Source organism: Physella acuta, unplaced genomic scaffold, assembly GCF_028476545.2.
Source record: "Physella acuta isolate Inbredline_101_S28 unplaced genomic scaffold, ASM2847654v3 ptg000489l, whole genome shotgun sequence".
NCBI classification, from domain to species: domain Eukaryota; kingdom Metazoa; phylum Mollusca; class Gastropoda; family Physidae; genus Physella; species Physella acuta.
The window spans coordinates 4,784-26,856 of record NW_026732008.1 but is presented as its reverse complement, the minus strand read 5'-3'; the positions used below and the strand labels follow the sequence as shown (position 1 = coordinate 26,856).

General features: G+C 39.2%; 1 protein-coding gene across 1 annotated transcript; it reads left to right on the top strand.

Moving 5' to 3' along the window:
- Positions 1 to 16,041: 16,041 nt before the first annotated feature.
- On the top strand, positions 16,042 to 20,154 carry LOC131944361 (uncharacterized). The gene is made up of 3 exons (XM_059304919.1): positions 16,042 to 16,833; positions 17,116 to 19,688; positions 19,788 to 20,154. The coding sequence occupies exons 1-3, from the start codon at positions 16,042 to 16,044 to the stop codon at positions 20,152 to 20,154; spliced, it is 3,732 nt and encodes a 1,243-aa protein (XP_059160902.1).
- Positions 20,155 to 22,073: the final 1,919 nt, after the last annotated feature.

Here is a 22,073-nt window from a genome sequence, read left to right as displayed (position 1 = left end):
TGTGTGTGTCCGTGTGTAAACACGATAACTTGAGTACCGTTACAGCTAGGTTGATGAAATTTCATATATAAGTATTATATCAAAATCGTAGATCCGTATCAACTTTTGAGCGATTTCCGACAACCGAAAGTGGTACTTTTTCTACTTTGAATTTTTCAAAAGCCTATAACTTGAGTACTATTTCAGATAGATAAATGAAATTTCACATGTAAGTAAAAGATCTAATTCTCTACCTTCTGTTAGATTTTGAGTAATTTCCGTTGACCGGAAGTAGTAATTTACGCTACTTCCGATTTCTCAAAAAACTAATGTAAATTTTAAAAGTACTAATAATATTGCGCATTATTATGCGCTTTTTTATTTCACGTTCACTTGGTGTGCAATTAATTTGTCTACGAGATTTTATTCTATTTTTAAAACTTTAAGTATTTAAAATGGATTAAAAATCATGTCTATAGCCCGAGTTCCCATCCCCTGTTATTTTATATAAAAATATTCGAGAAAGTTTAGGGGAGATCACTCCCGGTTTATTTTCCTAGTGTCAGCCGTTTTGAATTTGTCTGTCTTCAAATGCTTCTCGCTACCAGATATTTATTTTCGTTTATTTTTTTTTCTGCTTTGGATATTACTTTAAGGCTAGGACAGCTTTAAAAATTCCAACAGTTGCAAGGTTTCTACCGATCATATATATATATATATATATATATATATATATATATCTGTATCAATATTGAGACAATGAACGTCGCAGTCTTGGTTCTGTGTTTGGCTAAGAGTCTTAAGTCTTGAATCTGCAGCATGGGAGAACAGTTTGATTGTTGAGGCTTACGTCTGTAGAACATCTGTACACTCATAACTGTTTCCTCAGAAATTTCCCGTTGGTGCACATGAAGGGATAGTGCGTTCAGCACTATGCAAAGTCGCCTTCGTTCCCTAATGTAAGTTAGGCTTGCATGTCTTATAAGCATTTTATTACATTCAAATGATTAACTCAAATCTTTTGATAGATTTAAACCGCTTAACCGTTATAATTTCTATCTACCTTAATGTATTTTAGTCAATTTTCATGTTTAATGTAAAGTACAAAATAGTTTTCCTTTCAAACCTAACGGTCTATGGGGCAAGTGAAGTAGAGTTCACTTGTTTCTGTGACCTCGGCATATTTTCATGTTTATTGCTTTAAATATTTTCTCTGTACCAAATGTCGGCAAAATTGCTGTTCTAAACTTACCATGAATTGTAACTTTTCATAATACAGTTCTTGCTCTATTTTACAAAATTATTACTCACAAGAAAATAGACGAACAAGATAAAACTTACTTGATTTGTTGTCAATTTCATTAGAATTAGAATTAGCAAATTGTTATCAAACAACTTTTTGATACTGATGTTGGTATACCGTGATACTGTCGGTGATTTTAAAACATTCCCAGTTCAATGTGACGACAAGGCCGACATGTAGCCTAAATAAGGATATATACATGTCTAGTAATGATTTATTTCAATGAAGTGAAGTTCTAATAAACTTAACTTATATCATACACAACCGTTAAGATGTACATCTTGTTTTGTCCTACTCCAATAGAAATGTTAAGTGAGATCGGAGTTTGTCGCTCTGATTGACTAACACTTGTGTAAACATTTTCTTTATTCTTATTTCTTCTAAATACTTTCACCAACTGGTGATAGAACACTCGCATGTTGAAATGTAAGTCTCTCGTTCCAAAGTTCATCTAGCTCTAATGGGTTCCTGAGTAAAATCGGGAAATATAATTCCGGCTATGATGGCATAATTTAAATATGTCATGTTCAAAGAAAAAGATTAACTCTTAACTTTTTAAAGTTATCGTAACTTCATTGGATTTTATGGCAGAACTTGTTAAATATTTGTAACATTACAAACGATGATTAATGCACAAAACCAAAAGTTTATAATGAGCTCACAAAAACTGTGAAGATTATTTTTTATCTATAGAATATATTTTATAGCTTTTTTGATGCATGTAATATTGATCAAAGTTATTACAAGCTGTAAAACACATACCACATATATGATCTGATAGAAAGGCTATTTCTTTATTGTTTTAGCTGAAAACTTTAAAAAGTTGTCAGCTAAAGGGAAGCAACAATGAAAATATTTTAAAATATTTTAAAAGAAAAGAAATTAATGGTTATCTTTCCTTTTTATTGTTCCTGTCAATAGTTTATGTCGTTAATCTCTCAACAATGGAAGATATTAACCTCCATCATATTATAGGGACATTCATATGTTGTATAAATTGTGTCTTATAATGTGACATATTCTTAATGTACTTATTAATGTTTTTTTTTTTATCTATGGTCATTTGATAAACCCTGCTCGAACAAAGTGTCATGGTCCAAGGGAAATAACAATAAAAACATTTTACATTCAACAAAATTTCATGGTTGTCTTTCTATTTAATTTCATAGCCATAATTGTTTTGTCAACGTTTTAGCAAACATCAATGAAAACAATACGAAAAGTGATGCTACCGTATAAGCACCGATAAACGCGTCAAATCGTGTCTTTTAAACCATAAAGAAATATTTTTTTTAAGCGGCTATTAATACAATAGTGCCAAGCTGGGTAGCCTACAAGCAGGCACGCTATTGTACACGGTATCGCGTGCTTTGACATCAAACAATCTTTTTTTAAGTTTACAACAGATTTTTAAACAAATATTTCACACGTTTTTCTCTGCCGCCAACGAATTAAGCTTAAGGTTTAGGCCAGCATAAGGAGATTTTACAGGCTATATCAGCTATATCAGAAAGAGATAGAGACGTCAGACACGATTTGAAGACTACACAAAACAAAATAGAACCGGCTCTTTGTACTAATGTCAGTGAGTGCAACACTTATGTAGAAGTAAAGGGATTTACCTGGTGTGAGCTGTATGGCAAGGAATATGCATAGTAAAATTGTGTACCTGGTTCGTCAGGTAATTTATTAGGATTGCTTCGATTTTCTGTGGCTTGGCACTGTTCGTTATTGGTTGCCACGTTCACATCGTTAAATACCTTATTACACTGTGATACATCACATTAAAATGCACGCCATACAATACACTACACCCATCACAACTTTATTCATAATAAAATAACGTGTTTCTCTACAATATTTGCGACGTGATACAATAAAAAATTACGTGGAAATTTTGTTCAAATTTGTAAAACAAAAAACAGCCTAGTAAAAATAACACATTATATCAAAATGAAGAATGTTTTATTGTATGTATGTTTGTGCGTATGTATCGAGCTGCCTTTACATCTTTATCTCGTCACTAAAGCTACGGCAACATCTAAATTTATCAAAGATAAGGTCTTACAGGGGTAACGCACCTATCATCGTTTATTACTAATCACAAAATCTAGGTGTAGAGATCTTTTTGTATCAAAGCACGAGGTGTGTGGATCTGTTAGCACAGCTTGGAAGTGTAGATCTATGTTTTGCAAAGCTCAAGGCTTGTGTTGAAACGATTGGCTCGTTAAAATTGTTTCAGTCGAAATTTAAATAGAATTATTTATAAATAGAATTATAATGAAATTATAACTTCGACTGGTTAAGCCTTGATGTCTTTGCTCTTGTCCTCTCTCCTCTCGCTGTTGTCATTTGGAGAGGAATTGGGAATAGTTTAATTTTAGTCGCTTTTTCATCATCACAGCTGGTGTTATGAGTGTTTCCCCAATGATTTGTGGTTTACCCTGCTTTATGATAAGGTAGACGGCTTTGTACGATACCGTGAGAATACAAATATGGACATATGAGTCTATTTATCAAATCTAGCTCTCTTCACCTTGAAGAGAATTGAAATTTTGACGAGCTTTTCATAAAAATCAGCTCTTTAGTTTATTATAACTAACAGCAGGCCAGCCCATACTACTCAATTCTACCCGTTATCGTAAATAAAAATTTACACGTCATTATGTTAGGGTAAAAATAGAGACAATGTAAGCGTCTAGTACACGGGTGAATAATCCCGTTGCTATCGCTGCACTCGTATTACTCGTCCCTCTAAGTTGAATTACACCCATGTGAATACGCAACCACTTCTATTAAGTATGCATATTATACCTAGTATAAGTAAAATTAAAACTCAGAAATCTTGATATACTTAGCAAGTTCCAGGAAACGCCGGGTACATTCTGCTATTTTAAGTTGTCTTTTTTTAAAATTGTGTTTCTGCTGACTAATGTAGATGGTTATTACCACTCACAGGTGAATTTCCTAGCAAACAGGATTCTGTGACATATCTGGCCATGGTTAGAATATACATGCGTCAATATTTCAATATTTCATTATGACAAAGTCTATTTTAGGTCTGAACTACGATATGTACTAAGATGAAGCTAAATTCATCTACCTGATTTTTCTCAATACGTCTTCCAGTCTTGTCGCCATATAACAGCCTTTGTTTTTAGAATACACACTACCATTACTTATAACTACAACGTAAGCTGTAATACTATATCTACCCGATACATCTACTTGATTGTTCATGATATATCTACCTGTTTATTACCCGTTTGGGATGTTATGTGTTTCCAATTATCATTTCAGAAACTTCCCCAAGTGTGTGGAATGTTCATTGTAAAATATCTAATATGTTGTCATGCTGCTAATGTTCCCTCAATCAGTGTTGTTGGCAGTATTCTGGTGTACATTCTTGAGTGAAGTTTATTGCTGGTAGTCAGCTTCATGTTCTAACACTGACAACTTTTGTGTTCGGGCTGGTTTATTACAATCAAAGTGAATATTTTGTTAAATTAAAAGTTTGTTTAAATTTGTGAAAATTTTAGTTCGGGTAGGACTACACTTTGTATTTTCGAGCAATGCAATAAATGTAACAGGGGTGCTACCAGTTTGAACACGTTAGTTGGTCTGGTAATGATTTTTGTAGGATGTCGACATGGTGTTATTTTATCTTGGTGTGTGTCGATACTGAAGGTTGATGTCATGGTGTTCCTTTATCCAGCATCATAGTTTTAAGATCACATGTTTGAAACCCTCCACATCTTAACATCCGACAGTCTTTTCCCCTTACAGAAGACATGATACACCTGCTTTGTGTGTCGGTTTTGCTAAACGATTGATGTCTGTTTAGCCAAGCCATCTTTGACCACAGACAGCAGAAGAAATCCGGAGCTGACTGGTGTGCATGTGGGGTCTGACGGCTAAATATTAGAAACAGTTAGGTAATTTTCGTGTCGCCAAATATAAGACTTACTCAGCGCTCACAATAAGATAACAAAACTACAGATATTTTATCATCTAGATTAAAATAATGAAATAAACAAAACTATATGTTACGTTAAAGTCGACGATCCAATATAAATCAGAACGGCGTTGATTCATTTCATAGTTTAATTGCACTGTTAAATATACACGGGACACGACAACATCGACGACAGACGAAGACCCACACCCTCACGCGACATCAATCTCCTACCCTTACATCAAAATCATACTTTACCCCTTTACATCCTTATATGCATAGTCAAATTCAAAATCTTTTGTTAATATAAAACATTCCCCAACACACATACTCTTATACCCATTCAGGTAACTAAAATACCTACTACCAAAGTTTTGTCAGGATGTCCGTAGTTTTAAATTTTTAAAAAGAAGGATAATAAGGTTTTAAGTAAGTACTGATAAAAACTGTTTAGAAAATACATTACAAAATTCCATTTAAAAAATCCGTTGATTAGTTAGTCCCTTGTCTACCCACAAAAAAGAAACGTTAAATAAGATCGGAGTTTGTCGCTGAGATAGAATGTCCAATATGGAGATTAGTAATGGCGGTAAATTATGAAGTGAAGTAAGCGAGTTAGTAGAGATCACGAACGCTTAAATAATTATCACGATCCTTATTCGATCTGGAACTGATCAGAGTTTCTTACAGGCCCTCCGCCCACCCCCTCCCCCCGAACAAAATAGATTTATAAAGAAACTTTGGATCTGATTAGTGCGTGGGTGGGGTTGTAGATGGTTGTATTCCACATATATATATATATATATATATATATTGTAACGTTAACCTATCTATCAGCTAAATAGAAGGAGAACGTCCCCGGATTCTTTTTTCGGGGTCATATGCAAATGCCTTACGGCCTAAGTGGATGAACACTTAACACAACGTCCCACTAGGGCTCGAATTTAATGTCTAGGGAAGCTAGTGATACTATTGTAATTAACACTCATCCAATCTACATACGACCTTTTAATCAGCGAACTCAGTTGTGGCACAACACAAAGATGAACTAGATAAAATATTTAATGTATAAAATATCAAAACACAACTTACAAAATGTAGGAAAAATCACTATCACAGATTTCTACACTGTCAAAAGAACAGCTACAGGCCACACAACACTGCTGTAGCTTCAAGACTTACTTAGCGACAAGTAATACTAAACTAGAAGACTAAATCAACTTAAGAAAGCAAGGCACACACAGGTCTTAAGTACTCTCACGTTCAAATGGTCAGAGTCTATAGCCTGACAATATGAACGAGGTAAAACTGCCCCGTAGACTGCCAGGTCAAGAAAAACTGCCTCGTGTTGCGAGTGTGCAGTGCAATTAAAGACTTCTGTGACAGGGGAGGTTATCCTCAACTCATGTCGCCATTGGTTGGGATAATCATCTGATCAGAATCATTCAATCAGATTTTAATGGAAAATTTCTATGTCTCAAACACCTTAATAAGTCAGTGGAAAAACCCCAGGTGTTACACCATCATTCCATATAAGGAATTATACAATGTCAAAATAAAAATGACTCGACCTAAGTAGGTTACATCCCCTCCCTTTTTGGAAGTGACAGATAGGTTCCACAAAAACATACATAAGGAACCAATCTGGCAATGAAATAACAAAAATGTTTTACAAATGTAGGCAATCAAAATCATAACACCAGATGAAAATATCCCTGAACATAAAAGGGAAGTAACTCCAACTTTTACAATTGGTGAAAGGGGAGTAACCCTTCAAAAAGTAATTATACATCAAAATCCCTCAAAAAAGGGTATTACAATTTTTCCATGAGAATATTAAAAGTGGTAAACCCGCCAGGGTAAGACCTTTATTTCAATGACTAGCTACAATATCAATTGAGTCATATGAGACATATTATTATAAAAGATTACATATAATCAAAAACTACCTTTAATTAAAGTTCACCTGAAAATAAACAAAATATTCAACAGGATTGGAATTTTGAAAAAAAATTCAAAACTCACACCACTCATTTTCATATGAGTGACACTCAAACAAAACCTGTTTATGGTCCTAATGCACCACAAAGCATGTCACATGATCAATGTGTGTAACAAGATTTTACATCCTTGACAAACCATCAGCCACAACATTATCACTACCCTTAATGTGTGAAATTTCCAGATTAAAATTTTGGAAATACAAGCACCATCTCAATATTCTTTGATTTGTCTGTCCTAACTTAGAGGTAAATTTCAGGGGATCATGGTCAGAAAACACTCTGACTGGATTGGTTGAAGAAGAGACATAGACTTCAAAATGTTGTAATGATAAAACCAAAGCTAAAGCTTCTTTTTCAATAGTAGAATAATTCTTTTGGTTCTCATTTAACTTCCTGGAAAAAAAGGCAATGGGATGGTCAATTCCCATGTTGTCTTCTTGAAATAGGACTGAGCCAATGGCTAAGTTGCTAGCATCAATGGCAAGTTTAAAGGGCTTGCTGAAATTTGGTGCAGCCATAACAGGAGCATTAGATAGAAATGACTTAATGGTTAAAAAAGCTTCTTGACATTTATCTGACCATTCAAACTCAACACCCTTTTTCAATAATGCAGTAAGAGGTTCAGCAATAGCTGAAAAGTTTTGACAGAACCGTCTATAGTAACCAGCCATCCCAAGAAACTTTTTGATTTCTTTACAATTTTTGGGAGGTGGTAACCTTACAATAGCATCTACTTTAGCTTCAATGGGCCGAACTTGGTTCGTTCCCACTTGATAACCCAAATAGGTAATTGAAGCTTTACAGAAATCACTTTTATGTAAGTTTACAGTAAAATTAACTTCAGACAATTTTCTAAAAAGGTTAGTCAACTGAACAATATGCTCTTCAAAAGTATTAGAAAATACAACTATATCATCTATGTAGGCCTCACATTGGTCTATGTCAGCAATGACAGAGTTAATGACCCTCTGGAAAGTTTGACCAGCATTTCGCATACCAAAGGGCATGCGTTTGTATCTATAAAAACCATTAGGGGTTACAAAAGCAGATATTTCTTTTGCACGGTCAGATAAGGGGATTTGCCAGTATCCTGAAAGTAAATCAATTTTGGAAATTATCTTAGCCTGACCAACTTTATCAATAACGTCTTCTATCCGAGGTAAGGGATAGGAATCAGCTTTGGTGAGCGCATTCACCTTCCTAAAGTCGGTCACAAACCTGAAAGATCCACCGTCTTTCGGGACTAGGAGACATGGGGAACTCCAGTTGCTGAAACTGGGCTCAATGATATCATTCTTGAGCATATAATCAATTTCATCTTTTATCAAAGCAGCTTTTTCCGGGTTAACTCTATAGGGGTGTTGTTTAATGGGTTTTGCGTCACCAACGTCTACATCATGAGGTGGAACCTTCGCTTCTTTGGGGACATCCCCAAAAATAGAGGGAAATGTCTCAAATAACTGAGACAATCTATGGCTTTCCTCTGTGGACAAATGCATAAGGTGGACATTCAAATTATCTAAAAAGGAAGAATTTACCAATTTTGGGGGTTTCAATTTATCATGTATCACATCATCAGAAACATTTGAACATACAGGTAAAGTAGTTTTAGCTGTGGATTGAAAATTGTTACAATTATCATAATATTTTTTCAGTGAGTTAACATGATACACTGCTTGTTTCTTTCTTCTGTCGGGCGTATTGACAACATAGTTCAAATCACTTAATTTTGAATGCACAGTAAAGGGTCCACAATATCTCAAGGATAACGCATTGTTCAGATTAGGCACTAGCACAAGAACTTTGTCGCCTGGATTGAATGTTCGTTTACAAGAACTCTTATCATACAGTCCTTTCATTCTCACTTGGGCCTTTCTTAAGTTCTTGTGAGCCATTTCGCACACGGCTTTCAGTCGAACGTGAAAATCGTCGAAGTTTTCCACAGGATGATCGCTGGTACCTGCCCAACGTTCGTGTATCAGCTTCAGGGGGCCACGGACAGAATGTCCAAACACAAGTTGAAACGGCGAGTAGCCTAAAGAGTCCTGGACACAGTCCCTCGCGGCGAAAATAATCCAAGGAACAGACTCATCCCATTGGGTGTTACTATTAGCGAATGTCCTTAGCATGGTTTTGAGGGTTTGGTGGAACCTCTCAAGTACGCCTTGAGACTGAGGGTGGTAGGCTGAGCTGGTGATGTGGGTAACGCCTAGCTTGGCTAGCGCTTCTTGAAAATGGTGACTGGTGAAGTTGCTGCCTTGATCTGTTTGCACGATTCTAGGTAATCCAAAGGTAGTGAAGAACCGGGTCATGGCTCTGACTACAGTCTTTGCCTTAATGTTCCGTAAGGGAATCGCCTCGGGAAAACGGGTACTTGAACACATAAAGGTAAGTAGGTACTCGTTGCCCGCCTTGGTTTTGGGCAAGGGACCTACACAGTCCATGACGATTTTAGAAAAAGGTTCTTCTAACACAGGAATCGGACTCAAAGGGGCCTTAGGAATTGTCTGGTTTGGCTTTCCGGCCAACTGACAGTTCGTGCAACTTCTACAGTAACGCGACACATCTTTTCTCATTTTGGGCCAAAAGAACAGTTCTTTGATCTTCGCCGTCGTTTTAGTGACACCTGGGTGCGCTGACATAGGATGGTCATGTGCCAGCTTAAGTATTTCGTGCCGATAAGGTGGAGGGATCCACAGCTGGTTTTTACCCAACCATGGTTCGGCCTGTGAGGCAATCACTGGTATAGCGCGACGAAAGAAGAGGCCGTTCTCGGCGAAATATTCTCCATCGTCAGATGATAGAGATTTTTCGACCGTTGCTTGGAGCTCCGCGTCGACTTGTTGAGCTTTAATGATGTCTTCCTGAGATATCCTCAGGGGTAAGCCCAGACTTGTGTTTTCTGGAAGCATAGACTCCAGTTTGGGAGTCGAATTTCTTGACGATGATGGCAGGTGTGGTTCAGACGTTGTGTCAGCCAATTGTTTGGTCTGGCTTCTTGTCACCGCACATGCAGGATACAGTTCATTATCATTATCTGGAACTGTTGACAAAGGGTCTGAAACCGTACAGGGGTATACTTTGCTTCCCGCAAGGTCATTCCCTAGAAGTAGGTGTACTCCTGGGACAGGAATACTATCTATCACACCTAAAATGACCTCACCTTCGACGAGATGATGTTTCAGGGCAAACTTGTGTAGAGGGACGACAGTAGATTTTGTCCCCACTCCCTGGATAATGGAAATCTTTCCGGTGTTCGTCTCTGGTGTAATGTCCATTGAACTTTTCAAAAGGAGTGATTGGGACGCTCCTGTGTCTCTTAGGACGGTGATATTCTTCTGAGACAACGGATCACCTGGTTTGCTAATGATGGCTTCGGCAATAAAAGATGAAAAGTCAACTTTTCTCGATCCCTCGAGATCGGTAGACTCGGAAGAAACTGGATGGTGGCGAGAACAGTCAAAATGTGACTGCACATAATGTGTGGAGACTTGACTACCTTCTTGCGGACACTTAGGGTTAGAGTCCTTTTGAATTCTAGAGTTCATAGTTGAACTGGCTGCTTGAGGGGATAGAGCATAGTGCGCAGAAGTACGCACCACCTCTCTGTTATATTGACGACGTTTGTAACAGTCCTTGACATGATGACCAGGTCTTTTGCAGAACTGGCATACTGCTCGACGATTGAGAGTTGATCTTGGTTTCTCTCTGGACTGTAATGCCTTCACGTGTTGGCCAACAGGAGGATTGCTGCCAAAAAGGGGAAGCACGGGGTTGAGGCGGTTTCCTGACACTGGTGGTTTCTTATGCACCAACATATATGTGTCAGCCGACTCAGCAGCCTTCTGGATGTCAGTTATCTTGTTATCCAGAATGTGTAGTCGTATCTCTTCAGGCAGGGACGATAGGAATTCTTCCCTTAGGATAAGTGACCTGAGTTTCTCAAACTCAGAAACTTCCTCAGAGTGTAGCCACCTTGAGAATATTTTCTCCTTTTCAAAGAGAAATTCCACATATGATTGTGTGGGTAACTTGCGGAGTGTTCGGAATTTTGTCCGATAGGCCTCGGGCGTCAGTGCGTAGGCCTTTAAAATGGCAGTTTTGACCAAACTATAGTTATTTTGAACGTCGTGAGAGAGTGCCTGGTATGTTTTTGCAGCTTTCCCAGTAAGGACCGAACTCAATAAAGCAGTAATGGAAGTTTCGGGCCATTCACATGTCTTCGCTAAACTCTCAAATGAGTTAAAGAAAACGACCAAATCTGTTTCATCAAATTTAGGAACTAATTTCCCAAATTTGGCAATCACTTGCCCTACCGACAACTTTTTTGGATCTACCGGAGAAGTGACATCACTAACTTGACCAAACTCTAATTCCAACCTCCTCCTATCTAAAGCAACTTTAACCTCTAACTCCTGTTCTTTTAATGCCTTCTCTAAAGCAACTTTCTCCTCGCGGAGTAACACACCAGCCAACAAACTTTCATCAAATACCCCTTCATTAATAAAATGAACAACAACTTTATCTCTCAACACTTCTGACTTCTGCGTAACAGAATAATCCAATTTCAATTCCTTAACAAGACTAATCAACACTTTTCTACTCAACTTTTCTACACCTTCAAAAGTAGGATTAGCCAAAAAAGACTCCATAACACTAACTTTCAAATCACAACAAGCCTAGATCCTTTAAATTAATATACAGCGTTGGGCCGTGTACTTGACCTCTAAATGTAGGACGTGACACGTCTGCTTATTTGACCTAGATACTCTAGCCTGAGCGCGCGTTGTAAGAACACTGCGCTACTGGATATAAAAACAACTAAATCCAACTAACCTTAATATTCAACTGATATAACCAACAACTGGAACGACAGATTAAATCCCGGACGGGCCCCCACTTTGTAACGTTAACCTATCTATCAGCTAAATAGAAGGAGAACGTCCCCGGATTCTTTTTTCGGGGTCATATGCAAATGCCTTACGGCCTAAGTGGATGAACACTTAACACAACGTCCCACTAGGGCTCGAATTTAATGTCTAGGGAAGCTAGTGATACTATTGTAATTAACACTCATCCAATCTACATACGACCTTTTAATCAGCGAACTCAGTTGTGGCACAACACAAAGATGAACTAGATAAAATATTTAATGTATAAAATATCAAAACACAACTTACAAAATGTAGGAAAAATCACTATCACAGATTTCTACACTGTCAAAAGAACAGCTACAGGCCACACAACACTGCTGTAGCTTCAAGACTTACTTAGCGACAAGTAATACTAAACTAGAAGATTAAATCAACTTAAGAAAGCAAGGCACACACAGGTCTTAAGTACTCTCACGTTCAAATGGTCAGAGTCTATAGCCTGACAATATGGACGGCTGCCTGAACGAGGTAAAACTGCCCCGTAGACTGCCAGGTCAAGAAAAACTGCCTCGTGTTGCGAGTGTGCAGTGCAATTAAAGACTTCTGTGACAGGGGAGGTTATCCTCAACTCATGTCGCCATTGGTTGGGATAATTATCTGATCAGAATCATTCAATCAGATTTTAATGGAAAATTTCTATGTCTCAAACACCTTAATAAGTCAGTGGAAAAACCCCAGGTGTTACACCATCATTCCATATAAGGAATTATACAATGTCAAAATAAAAATGACTCGACCTAAGTAGGTCACAATATATATATAATATATATATATATATATATATATATATATATATATATATATATATATATATATATATATATATATATATATATATATATATATTATATATCCTCTACGTCTAGTACAGTGAGGAATCAACAAAAATAGGTCCAACTCAATATAATAAAGTTCTTAATTTATACATCAAATAGACTACTACCATAATTACAACACAATACTATCTACTAACACAATCTAACTACCACTAACACTTACTTCTCCCTACACACTTCCATGTCAAACTCTAACGCTGCATTTAATTTAAACTTTTACGACTTTCCCCTAGCGCTACCTCAGTCTAACTGCTGACCCACGCTTCAATAATCATCTGACCATCTCACGTGACCGGTCATATCCTGTAATTCTATTTGTCTACCTGACTAACCTATACTCTGTTTCTGCTATCTTTAGTTTGACCTCTATAACTTAAACTTGCGTCATCACACTAAGTAAGATTGGGAAATCTACTGTGTGTAATGTTATAACTGCAATATCGCCGAATCTGCCATGCTAAAAAAACACTACTTCATCTGCCAGTGATCTATCGTTAGACTTGATTTTATATATTTGTAATATTTTAACGATTGAGAATTAGGGTGTATTATTATTATCACACTTTGCATGTTCGTCTACTTGCATTAAGTCCAATCTAAAAACTCACTAACCCCCACTAACAGTCAAAACATTTTAATCACTGTAGGCTTCACATAACGTTTTCTGACAAGTTTGCTACAGCATCGTTGATCAATACAAAACGATCGTTGAGTTTGATATTTTGTCCTCTACAAACGATATTTAAGATACAAAAGTATGTGTATTATCGAAAAATTGGCTTGTTGCATAAAAATATTCACCTACAAAAGCATGAATAATTTACATTTTATGCATATTTCAGTGCACAGTTGTAAAAATATAGAAGGTACTTTACTTGTTGCTAGTTCTTTTTAATATTAACATTAGATATATTTTCGTTTATGATATAATGTATTGCTGTTATCTATCTCTAACATACTGATATCAAATTAAATGTTATTCTTAGAGTGCTTTTTATTGTTATCTGCAATTATTGTTTTATTAAACTCATCTTTTATATCCGCTGTGCATTACTTCTAAAGTAGAGAAATAAGTTATTAGAAGATAACCATTTTTTGTTGCTTTCCTTCTTTTCTTAATTGGAAATTGTTAATTGTTGCTTTATGAATTCTGAATATGAGATTGAACGTGCAATCGGGAACATAGCAATTGATACAATTTAATTGGAAATGAAAAAAAAAGAAAAATAAACGGGGATAACAATTTTGGTTATTGACAGTCTGCTGTTGTTCAGACGCTTTTATTAAACTCTCTTATCACCACCAATATTCTCTATTCTTGGTAGTGATCAAAGTAAATGTCAATTTTGTTTCTTATTGGACATATCACAAATGGGGTAACAACCTTCCTTCCTTATACGGAAACCGGCTCAGAAGGTTGACTTCCATTAGCCAGGCAGGCCTCAGTGTGACAAACCCCGATCATCAGTGTTTCCCACACATCGGTCGCTACTTCCGTCGGTTCACACCGGGCTTTCCTTCCCCACCCACCAGACGCGGGACGTCGTCCTACCGCCTGGTACCCAGCTTGATCGTGGGGGGCATTCCGTCAGATCAAAACCCTCTAGCGGCTGTTATCTGCCACCGGCCATTCCGCATCCACTTAACATGGGTTTGGTCGGACCAGTGGCATTATTCCGAAGCCCCGTTAAGGCCGCCGCTTAAAGTCAAAAGAGAGATCTGGCGGCGGGCTCTTTTGGTTCCCGGTAGTCTTGCACCTCTCCTCCCCCACGCTATTATGTAGACCGACGTACCAGGCTCTTCGGAAAGAGCCGGACGCATACAGCAGTTCAACTCGACCAGATCGAAAACCCTCTAGCTGCTGTTCACTACCACCAGCCATCCCGCACTCACTATGGGGGTCATGAGTTTGGTCCGGCTAGTGGAGTTCGTCCGAAGCCGTGTGAAGGCCGCAGCTTAAAGTCAAACCGTCTGGTTGGGATCGCGAACACACCCTTTTTGGTTCCCGGCAGTCTTGCATCTCTCCACCACCACGCTATTTGGTGCCAGCGGAGATTCACCCGTCCAATGCGGGCAAATCTCCCGGCTCCACCATGTGGGGTCTTGGGAGTCCGACGTACCAGGCTCTCCGGACTAACATCCAAGTGTCGGCCAGGGGACGCCGGCCGGCACGGATGCACAGACTAAAATCCCTAGCTGCCGTTAGCTACCCGGGTAGGGCACCCTTCCGTGGCCACAAGGAGGCCGCAGCTTCAGGTCGAAATGTCTGCCGTAGGGCCATTAAAACCCCTTTCGTTCCCAATTCTTGTTCATCCACTCCAACCCACATGGCTGCGGGAATCCGAGGAGACCGGGCAGCACGGAACTGGACTCTACCATCCTGAGACCTTACCAGAACAGAAAGTTGCCATCATTGGAAGTCACCCTCACTGGAAATCACCGTCATTGGACGCCGCCATCACCGGACGTTACCAGCACAGAGCCTTGCCATCATAGGACCTTTTTTTTTCTTTTTCGACCCAGGTCTTTGTCTTCACATGACCCGGCCATTACAGGATTTACCATTGTTTTCGAAGGGCTAAAGTAGGGGAAGGGACTACTACAACAGATTGGTATTTGAGGTGAGTGTTTTTGCATTAGTCTTTGGCACGGTACTCAAAACCGGGGATTACCATTTGCCTAACATTATATTGGGTATTACAATTTTGGCATCCAATCCGAAGTGGATAAGGTGAGATGGCTAGCGAAAGCTTAACGCTAGAGCATTTTATATCGTTAGGGGAAAGATGTAAACTAGAGGGAAAGGAGCTGTTGGAATGGGCTGAGTCTAAATTGTTAGAGGCGGAGGCTAAGGCTAGGCAGCAGGTTGAAAGGGACGAAAGGGCTGCAGACAGGGCGCTAACTAGGGCTAAAATCGAATCAGAAGAAAGACTAAAATTGAAGGAACTGGAAATAGCAAGGGAGGAAGATATAAGCACAGACCCCAAGAATTAAGCTGACTGGACTGAGAAACAGTAGGGACCAAACAGATATGGAGGTGGTGGTTGACATTTTTGAAAGGGAAGCCCGAGAAATAGGTTTAGAAGATAAGTTTTGGTGCCACGAGTTTAGAAAAGTTCTGCTAGATTTAGGCTGCGAATCGTGGTTAACAGAATTGGGAGCCGAAGAGAATTATGGGAAGATGAAAAGGGAGGTCCTAAAACACTTTGGTTTGACGGAGCAAGGATACAGTGAGAAGTTTAATAGCGCCCAACCATCAGAACAAGATAGAGCAGGGAGTTACATTAGGAGGGTGCGACACTACTTGAGAAGATGGGTCGAAGCTAGCAAGTGTGAGAAAACATTTGACGGACTGTTTGACCTACTCTTAAAAGACAAAATAGTGAGAACAGTCGGACAAGACGTAAGACAGTACGTCCTCAGGCAAAACCCGAGGACAATAACAGATGTAGAAAATGCTTGTGACAACTACTTTGACATCTACCCAGACAGAAAACTAAAACCGATCGACCTGGCAGAGGACACATTTGTTGCCCCCATGGCACTTGCATTAGGATCTAGGAATCCCTTTAGAGAGGACAGGGACAAACGAACCCTAAGACCTAGATCTAAGAGCCCCGTTAGAGAGGAATGGGGCACAAGAAATGAAGTCACCCTTCAACAGGAGCGAAGAGGACAAAGCCCGGTCCAACCTAGGCCGAGTAGTAATAATAGTCCCAGAAGACGCCCAATCACATGCTTTAACTGTGGGGCTGAGGGGCACATAGCGGCGGGGTGCCGGTCCAATCCTAGACAAATTGGACATGAGTACAGAGGGAGAAGGGTAGGCTTCAGGGACATTCAAGATATATGACTAGTCCCAGAGTTCAGCGGGGAGTGCGGCGACTGTAGACAATGCCTAAGTCAAGTAAAGGGCGCTGTCCCTTTAGGGAACATAGGAGCTAATCGGAGATTCATAAGCGACAGAGGGTCACTTCCTATAGTTGCAGGAAAACTGGATGGGAGGACGGTGACCGTCCTACGGGATACGGGCTCTGTAGTCGTAGCTTGTCGAAAAGCTCTAGTCTCAAGAAATAGATGGACAAAAGAATGGATAACCATAAAGACCGCGGATGGAGATAAGAAAAGATTACCAGGAGCTGTCGTCAACATAGAAACACCATACCTTACGGGAGAGTTCTTTGCCGTCCTGTTAGATGATCCACCAACTGAACTTATAATAGGGAATGTAGCAGGTGCGAAACTACCGAGGGAAGATTCGCTAACAATAGCGGCGGTAGAAACCAGAGGACAACTTAGAGCAAAGGGCAACCAGAGAAATGAGTCGGGGCTTAAGATTCTAGACCAAATAACGACGCCGAAAGATTTTAAAACGCAACAGAGCGAAGACAAAACATTGGCTAGGTGGTGGAAGCTCGCGGAAAAGGGCAAGCAATGTAAAACGATAGATGGGTTATTGTATAAGATCATAAAACACAGCAAAACTGAAGATCAGATTAGACTAGCAATCCCAAGGGGACTTAGGCCCACCTTCCTGAAATTAGGACACGACACACCTATGGCAGGGCACATGGGTGTAGCAAGAACGAAAGCCAGAATTCTGTCACAATTTAGCTGGCCAGGGGCAGGGGAGGATATCAGGCGTTACTGCGAAAGTTGTGATGTCTGCGAGAAAAGCAAAAAGAATGTTGGTGGCAAGGCGCCTCTGGGTAAAACTGAGGTAGTGGGACAACCGTTTGAGAAAATCGCCATAGATATTGTGGGACCACTAACTCAAACGAAAAAAAAGAACAGATTCATACTCACAGCCGCAGACATATGCACACGGTGGCCAGAAGCCGTACCGCTGAAAAGTGTAACGGCAGCAGAGATTCAAGATGCGCTACTCTCCATCTTCACGAGGATGGGATTCCCGGAAGTCATACTCTCAGATAACGGGACCCAGTTCACGTCGGAAATTTTCTGCACCGTGTCTAAAATGTTCGGGATTAAAATCGTTCACGCTTCTGCATATCACGCCATGGCCAATGGGGCGGTAGAACGATGGAATGGAACTTTGAAGGAAATGCTAAAGAAAGTAGCTATAGACAAGGATGACGATTGGGACGTGTTCATCCCAGCAGCACTTTTCGCCTACAGAGAAGTTCCAAACGAAAGCACTGGTTACCCGCCATTCGAACTTATGTTCGGCAGGAAAGTGAGGGGCCCGATGAGCATCCTAAGGGATATCCTCACAGGAGAAGTGAGGGAATATAAGACAAGAGCTGCATATGACTACCTGCTGGACCTTAAGCAGCAGTTGCAAACGGCATGCAGTTATGCAACCCGCAAATCAGAACATGAGAAAGATAAAGCAAAGAGCTACTACGATAGATCAGCCACAACCAAAGATATCAAAGTGGGGGATCATGTGCTGATATTGAAGCCCCAACTATTAAACAAACTAGAGTTAAGGTGGGCGGGACCTTACGAAGTCTTAAAAAAAATCGGAGACTTGGACTATGTTATTAAAACAGGGGATAGCACTAAGGTGGTCCATGTAAATCGGATGATGCTGTACCATCACAGACAAAAACCAGACGACAGCAAGGAGCACCCCATGTTAGCGGCAGTGTCAGGAGTGGTGGAGGCAGAAGAAGAATACAAAGTATCACTAACAGATGAGGAGGACTTGGAACCGGGTATCCCATTGGACACAATAAAAACTCCCGACATACTGGAGGAAACTAAGTTAAGTGATATCAAAATAGGAGACACCCTGACAAAAACACAGCGGACGGACCTAAACATAATTATCCAAGAGTACACGGCCGTAATTAGCAACTTACCTGGAAAAACAAGTTTACTAGAACATAAAATAAAACTGACCAACACTAGAGCAATAAGAACAAAACCCTACTGCATACCACACGCCCGAAGAGAGCTTATGAAGAAAGAGATGGACGAAATGGAGAGACTGGGGATAATAGAGAGGTCCGACTCCGACTTCAGCGCACCTGTAGTACTTGTTAAGAAAAAAGATGGGTCGACAAGGTTCTGTGTAGACTATAAGAGACTTAACGCAGTCACAGTCTACGACGTGGAACCAATCCCAGATACAGATGAGCTGTTCGCTAAATTAAATAGGGCAAAATATTTTACTAAACTCGACCTCACAAAAGGGTATTGGCAGATCCCCATGCAAAATGACAGCAAAAATCTCACCGCATTTGTCACACCCTGGGGCCTATTCCAATTTAATTACCTGCCCTTTGGCCTATGCACGGCACCCGCCACATTCGCTAGATTAATGCGAGTCGTATTAAAAGACTTGGAAAATGTGGTGTCATTTTTTGATGACATCTGTATCTACAGCGAGACATGGGAGGAACACCTTATGGCAATAAAGGCGGTGTTCAATAGATTGAAGGACGCGGGCCTGACAGGAAAACCTGCCAAATTAGAGCTAGGGTTTGAAAAAATTAATTTCCTAGGGCACGTAGTGGGGAGGGGGCTACTGACACCAGAGAAAAACAAGGTAAACAAAATCTTAAACGTAGCAATACCCACCACAAAGAAAGAGGTAAGATCATTAGTGGGTCTTATAGGGTATTATGCTAAATTTATACCAGAATTCAGCGAGGCCAACGCAATACTGACAGAGTTGTTAGCAAAGGGTAAACCTCAAAAGGTCGTGTGGTAGGATGAATGTAACCGTGCTTTAAGACTGGTCCAGAAACACTTGAACTCAGAACCATTTCTTAGTTTACCTAATATTAATGAGCAATTTATCCTCAGGACCGACGCCTCGTCAAGAGGCATCGGGGCAGCCTTGATGCAAATGAGGAATGGGGTCCTGAGACCAGTAAAATACATCAGTAGAAAACTCCAACCGAGAGAGACTCGGTACTCTACTATAGAAAGAGAGTGCCTAGCAATTGTCTGGGCCACAGGCAAACCAGCGTTGTATTTATACAACGCTAGCTTCGTACTGCAGACGGACCAGCGTGCTCTAAAATACCTTCATAAATGTAGGTTCAATAATGCCAGACTGACACGCTGGTCCTTACTGCTACAGGAATATAAATTTACTATAGAACACATTCCAGGGAGGGATAATCTTCTAGCTGATTTTTTGTCAAGAAATTTTAGATCAGGAGTCTGAGATGTAAATTGTAATTTAAACCACAGAATTGTTTGTTTTTTCTGGGGGTTTTTTTTTTGGTTGTTTTTCCTCGGTTGTTTGTCTTGAAATCACGTAAAAATAGATGTATAATTACATTATTTAGTTACTCTCTTCTTGGTGTAGTATACCTGTCACACCTTTTTTTTGTTTGCTTTTTAAATTATTTTTTTTACTTATCTATTAATTTATTTATTTTTTGTTTCTGTCTCTCTGTTTGTTTTTCGCCCTCTAGGTTAACTTAGGATTTGGGGATTTAGTTAGTATTTGTAGTATGTACTACAATACTTGGGTGGGGGTAGTGTTACGGGTCATTTGTAGGTTAGACTAGAATAGGATAGAATGATCTAGAATTAGGGGAGAGGGAGTGTGTGAGTTGAGTTTTCCCTAGAATATTGTTAACCCCGGTGTGTTTGTGTATTGTTATCCCAAGGTCGAATGCGGTATAAAAGATGGAGTGAATGGTTGTCAGGGGTTAGTTGGTAGTGGTTAGGTCGAGGGCTATGCTGTAATGTGATTTGTGAGACCTAATAAACGTATTGAACGTTAACCCGAGTCGGTCTTGAATTCGAATCTAACCCGGACGTAACAGCTGCTGATATACATGTAAATAGCAATGTTGTAAGGCACTGTACCGAGAGAGAAAATAAGGGGAAAGCAAAGACGAATATTTATATATGACATAAAGGATCGGACGAGTCTTCTCGTCTCAGAAACAAACTGAGCGTTAGAGGACTGAATTGGATGGCGGAGAATTTATGTGTCCAATATGGCGCCCCCAACGACCCTGATAAGGGTAAAGTGAAGATGATGATAATTTGATGATGATATATCGCCTAATTATCGCAAATAAACATACAAAAAATAATTTGATTTCAAATTTTTATTATATGAATTAACCAACAAAAATATCTATTGGTTGTTTCTTCTAACAGGACTCTTGGGTCATCCATAATTATCGTCACGCTTAGCATAGCCAGTCCCTGGTCTTAGACACCTAAATGTTGTTCCATTTATTATGGTCCTATTACACAGAAAAAATTGTTGAAACATTTAGAAATGTTATATATATATATATATATATATATATATATATATATATATATATAATTATATATATAAAATTATATATATATATATATATATATATATATATATATATATATATATATATATATATATATATATATACACGAGCCGACCCGCGGCATATAATACGCTGCTATAAATTGTGAATTCGACAGCTCCAATGATGCCACTGAAAATATTTGCTTTAAAACACTAACCCGCCCCCCCCCCCCCCGTGAAAGTATCTCCTCTTAGTTACCTCCTCTAAGTTTAAAATCGTTTCAACCTTAATTATCTGACCCTAATAGCAGCCACCAAACCCGGCTCTACGATTTGTAAACATTTTTAGCGTGAGCCACAGCTCACCGGACCATGTGACGGGGGGGGGATTTATAGAGAATTATATATATATATATATATATATATATATATATATATATATATATATATATATATATATATATATATATATATATATATATATATATATATATATATATGTTTCTTATTTTGTGGATTCGACACTACCAATGCTGCGACTAAAAATATTTTGCTTTAGAACACTATCAGTAGCCAGTTATTATCCGTAGGCTCTTCAAATTTGGCAGTATCCTGCCTTAGGGCAATAGAACACGAGGGCCGGTTGGCCGGTTGGTCAAAACAGACCTCGACTGACCGGCGCCTTATATGGGCTATATTACGAAAACAACTTTTGCCGAACGACCCCCCTTGATATTTTATTAGGTGGTAGCAGAACGCCTAGGGGTGTCATAAAAAACTCGGCATATCTGGGAAAACTTCGTAAAGTATTCAAAACTGACCAGTTGTGTTTC